The following is a 5,293-nucleotide window of genomic DNA, read 5'->3' as shown; positions in this document are numbered from 1 at the left end:
TATCACACCTCGTGTTTCATCATCTTCTATCTGCACGAAATACCGAAATGAAGGTATTAAGACTAACAGCAAGCAGTTACATCAGCATTTCAGATCAACTTTGCCTTCGTCAAGGAGGTAACGGTCACTTTGCGCTGAAAATAAAGCTCCTTTTTTCAAGCTCCCAGTGCCCATCTCCCTGTACCTCAAGTCCTCATAACACCAAACTCATCTCGGTTGAAAGCACTTGATGGATCCTGGTACGATCAGTGGGGTCATACGCCGAAATGTGCAGTACTTCAAAGGAGACGGCTTCATTCCTACAGCTGATGAACTGGACTTTGGGAATTTGTTGTACCGAGCGTGACCGAGGAGCCTGCTCTGGCTCTCGGCCGGAGACACCCAGGCTGGTGGAGAGGGGATGGCGAACAACAGCTTGGGTACGGGGACCGGGGGTAATCCAGGAGAGGGAAGATGAGGGTTTCAAGGGCTCCAGTTGGTGGTAGATAGCTTAATGGCATGGTTGGCCACCACTGTAAGGGGCCAACCGATTCTTTTTTCTTTTGGTTTTGTTCTATTCAGTCTTTGTACCAAAGATCTGATTTTCTCCACAGTGTTGGCTTGGGTTTTAGGGTTCAGTGAGGATAAAAATGCACGAGGGTAGGAGAAAGCAGTGTTTGTGGACACAGGGCTGGATCTACCTGCAGTCACCGCATGATTTGCTGCAGCAGCACTGACTTTTTCCCCTTTTCCTACCCACATCCCTTTGTCAACACCAAACATGCAGAGTTTGAGGAAGGGACAATTGGTTTTGCTTGGAAAACACCCAGCAGAGCATAAGCTATGCTGTGGGCATCACTGTTGTACAAAAAGAAGCGAGAATGCCTGGCCAGCTGCTTTGGCATTCATGTCGTTTACGAGGGATGCAATCCAAAGGGCCAATCCTCTTTAGGAGGCTCCGAGCACCTAGGAAGCAATGGTCACACATCACTGCCCCACACCAGGCAGAGAGAAGCTGAATTCCACAAGAAAAGAGCATTTTTCCTTAGGTTACTTCATTCAAATGACATTGGCAAAGCCAGAGGGTGAAGGGAAGCTTCACGCAGATGTTACAGGGGACAAACCACAAGCATCTAGATGATGTGTTTCTACAACACCAACAGCCAGAAGAACTGTACGTGGTAATGAAAAACTACAGGTAGATGAGGCTGTGACTAACCAGGCAACAAGAACAGCTATCAAATACAATACTACTTGTGCTTTCTGCCACCAGTTCCCAAGTTTTCTCTTAGTAAAAGCCAACTAGTTAAAATACGGTCTTGTATTACAGTTGCGATTTCTCCCCCCCAACAAAATTGCAAGCCAAGAGACCATTTAGTCACACAATATCATTTGTCAGTAAAGAAAATACAAATTTACTTTTATTATAACCATAAAGAGGCATTACTTCAACAATTAGCTGTACATTCAGCACTCAGGTATACATCTCTGCCAAATAAAGTCAATTCTCTTACTGCTAAAAAAGAACACTTCTTCTCAGCGATGCACTGCTTGTGCTTACAAGGATGTTTATTGTCTCTGTATTACAGTTATCTTGACAGACAAGCCTCAGGATACAGAATAAAGCTTTACTCTTGGACCAAAATAGGAGGCAACATTTTCGTTTAAAAAAATTAAAAACGGCAAGTTTCTAGTCAGATAATATAAAGCATCTTAAATTAATCTTTTGAAAGTATTTACACTATTTGTAAACGTAAATATCTGAAACTGTACATGTTTAAACAAATGTTCATTTAGCAAACAGGCTGTATAAACTGATTGCTCTTCTAATCTTTCAACCAGCTGTCCTAGAGCTGTCTGAGTACTCGAAGAGAGAAAAAGATCCCAAGCACAAGAGTGACTACTGCAATGGTTTACCCTTCATGTCTTTTCTGTACAATGTCCGTATTAAGTCAGTCAACTCTATACAGCAACCATGCAGTCCTCCTGTAAAACTTTATAAAAACCAAATATACATATATTACAATGCACTGGACATTATTTTACAGCCTGTATTTCTACATAAGTAAAAAGAAAGGACAAGTTTTCTTCCTTGTTAGTTCCTTTAGTTAATTTTTGAGGAGTCATGTAAGGTCCTACGAGTACCATTTATGTACCTCAGCACCACTGCTGCAACACTTCTCGTGGTAGCTTTAATACCTACCATCTTAGTCTCCAGCTATACCGTTTATAACAGGCAAATTATTAAATCAAAACACCACCGATGTGCATGGAACTGTCTACATCTCTAAAACTAAAGAGCAGGTTTTATAAACACGTTAAAAATCTGCCACGTAAGTCACCACATTTTTCTTTCGCAGTGCTGCACAATAAAGACTTACACACTCAGACACCCTAAAGCTCCTAGTAGTGTCTCATTCCATTAATGGCCAAGTGTTTAGCATTCAGCTTTCTGAAACGATCACCAATTAATGCATACTGAACGGCGTGCATTAGTTACCAGTTACCAAGTACTTATCCTCTCTTGACAACGCTGATTTGACAGGCTTGCACATTCAATTTCTGGCATCCCCACACCCCCTTATTAGCGCTTACTCCAGCGCGCAAAGGCTGTACAAGTTCCAGTCCCAGTTCCCACTTTAAACAATGCACACCACCATCTGATCTTGGGTAAGGCCAAGAAACCAACTCTAACCTAAAACTAAGGACCTGAGAATCTCAATGCTAAGCTTTGCTGTAAAGCATCTGAAAACATGCAGTTCCCTCAGAAACACCAGAAATTACATTGCACAGCTTTCCATTGCAAATCCGAAGGAACTGAGATTCTTTACATGGAGGAAGGTTAGAGCATGAAACTTCAGGTCTGACCTCACAGCTCCCAATCACAACAGTGTAAGAAAAACAGCATATCCAGTGTTTCAAGAAATGCTTCACATGTGGGAAATACAGTCTTCCCAACTAAAAACCTCTGAATTATGTTCAAGCACGTGATGAACTACCAGGATTTTGGGGAGAGTTAAAAGAAAAATCAGAGCATGCCTGCTCAAGTCAAATTGTCATACTAATGGGCTTATCTCCAAGCCTTGCAAATATCTATTACCGCTCCCATTTGATTCCCTGCGCTTTATTTCCAGCATGTCTTTGAAAAGTGCGGCTTTTCACTGCATACATCAGCTTATTAAAGGAAAGCAAGAACGGTTTTTACATTTAAAAAAACAGGATTTCAACTTTGAAAACATCTGGATAAGGCAGTAACTGAGCTTCCATAGGAGTGATCAGCAAAGGGGTTTTTGTTTTGTTTTGTTTTCTTCCTCCCCCCACTTAAGCCAATGACCAGGAAGACCTTTAACATATCAACAATACTGTTTTTTTCTTTTTTTTTTCCTAAAACAGGGTTAAGCAGCCTGGATAGTTTTGATGCAGACTGGACTGCACAGTGGGATCCTCCGTTTACTTCAAGCGAATGTCTTTGCATTGCCTTCACTGCCTGGCATTCAGCTGAAGTTTACTTCAAACAGCCCCACTGTTGGGCTACTTGGACATTGACAAAAGTAGGTTCACCTGAAAGACAAAAGCAAAGCCTACATTAGACAGAGCAGCTAAGTTTCAGAACTGATGTCCGGTATTTTAACATTCAAACAGGATTCCCAGGAAGCACATGGAGTCTTAGATGAGTCCGGAGAAGACAGGTACAAAACAACTGGGCAAAATTTCCAGCCAAATGCCTACTCACAGGCTTTCTAAAATGCAATTGCTGACCATGTTGACTAGTCATTTCAGCAGTCACAACCTACTGTATCAAAGTTTCTAGGATGACTTCAGCGTTGTCAAGGAATTCCAAGAAATACGCGCACTGGCAAAAAATGTTAACATTCATCTTAGATATCTGAAACACATTTGGGATTCTTTGCAATACTTGTTTCCCACAGATTACAATACGGTTTCCCATACACTTCAGTTTGTAGAAGAAGCGAGCCTAAGGATTTACAGATAAACAATTAGAGGAAGCCATCTCCTCTAGGATAACCCCACCTCCTTCCAGTGCATCACTCCCACTCTGTGCTCCAGAATAGTTATCTTGCATCCCTGTAGCCACATTCACTGCAGGCAACGTCCTCTAATCCGTAAACTAGATTGTCTGTTTAAATACTGGCATCCTGGGATAATCATGATTCTATCCACATTCCATGGACCATTAAGGTCAAAGTGAGATTTTTAAAAACCTACTTGGTTTCTGTCAGAGCAACCTAATACAAAGAATTCTTAACCCCAGTCATCTGTGAGACTAAAGACCTTATCATGTAGGGTTATATTTTCGTAAACATCTGCACATTTTCCCAATGCAATTTACTTCAAATGAACCCTTGTAATTCTTTCTCATGCTTCCTAAATGTAAAAGTTGTTGCTTTTTGTATCTGTCGAAAGCAAGACTGCCTCCACATGCATGGGCTTTTTTAAAGCGTATTCAGTAGCTTTGATATCTCTCCAAAAAGACAAGCCCAGAAACAGCAAGACTCTGTCACAATGTTGTACGACTCAATCCCCAGCAACATCAATCACCACCTTCAGTTTAAAAACTCTATTAGATATTCATAAAAAAACCAAACAAAACCCCCTTTTAGCTGAAAGCCTAGAGTTCAGATAAAGCCCTGAGTTTAATCATCCAGGACTAAGGTTGATAATAAATAAAGATTCTGAACACTGAAAATACTAAAAATGAAAAAAATAATGTTTAAAAAAGCCAATCATGTGAAAGAGCAACTGATAAAACAGGGAGCTTCAATATATACCTGTTCCATTGAAGGACAAGCTATGATCTGGAGATCTTCATTATTGAATTCTTCTTTCAACAAAGCGTGGAGTTTCTGGAACATTTGCTGAATGTTATTCTTTTAAAGGAAAGAAGAAAAACCTCAATATTAAAACCCACAAAACTCATCTCAAACATGAACCAGAAAAAGCACAATGTACATGGAATAGCTACTGAAGTGACCAGGTAGGGAGAAGCGGTTGAGCTTTAAGAGCTTTCCTTCTAAAACAAGCCCCAAAACAACCACGAGGAATCCACACTGACTGTGAGATAAAAACTTCAGCTAAGATGTGCTAAGCTGAAACACTGAGTTCTACAGACTTAACCTGCAAGCTTAAAACTCAAGCTTGGTTCTTTCTGGTGGGTTTACAGTGGGTCTCCTATTGAATCTGTACCATCCTCTCTGCCTCCAGTGCTTCTGCCCATGCATAACTGGCCAAGCTCTACTGGTTTTGGCTGGGACAGAGTTAATATTCTGTACAGCAGCTCGTGTGGTGCCAAGCA

The 5,293-nt window shown here is 41.1% G+C and overlaps 1 protein-coding gene across 3 annotated transcripts in view; it reads right to left on the bottom strand.

The window, feature by feature from the left end:
• Positions 1 to 1,361: 1,361 nt before the first annotated feature.
• COG3 (component of oligomeric golgi complex 3) overlaps positions 1,362 to 5,293 on the bottom strand; it is a 31,697-nt gene continuing 27,765 nt past the window's right edge. For all 3 annotated transcript variants that reach the window (XM_049815713.1, XM_049815714.1, XM_049815715.1), the window contains 2 exons: positions 4,770 to 4,868; positions 1,362 to 3,540 (listed from right to left, as the gene is read on the bottom strand). In XM_049815713.1, the coding sequence (XP_049671670.1) occupies positions 3,511 to 3,540; positions 4,770 to 4,868 (129 nt within the window). In that variant the 3' untranslated portion in view covers positions 1,362 to 3,510. The remainder of the gene's footprint in view (positions 3,541 to 4,769; positions 4,869 to 5,293) is intronic.

This window comes from Accipiter gentilis, chromosome 13, assembly GCF_929443795.1.
Source record: "Accipiter gentilis chromosome 13, bAccGen1.1, whole genome shotgun sequence".
In the NCBI taxonomy this organism is placed as follows: domain Eukaryota; kingdom Metazoa; phylum Chordata; class Aves; order Accipitriformes; family Accipitridae; genus Astur; species Astur gentilis.
This window is presented reverse-complemented; position numbering and strand designations above follow the sequence as displayed.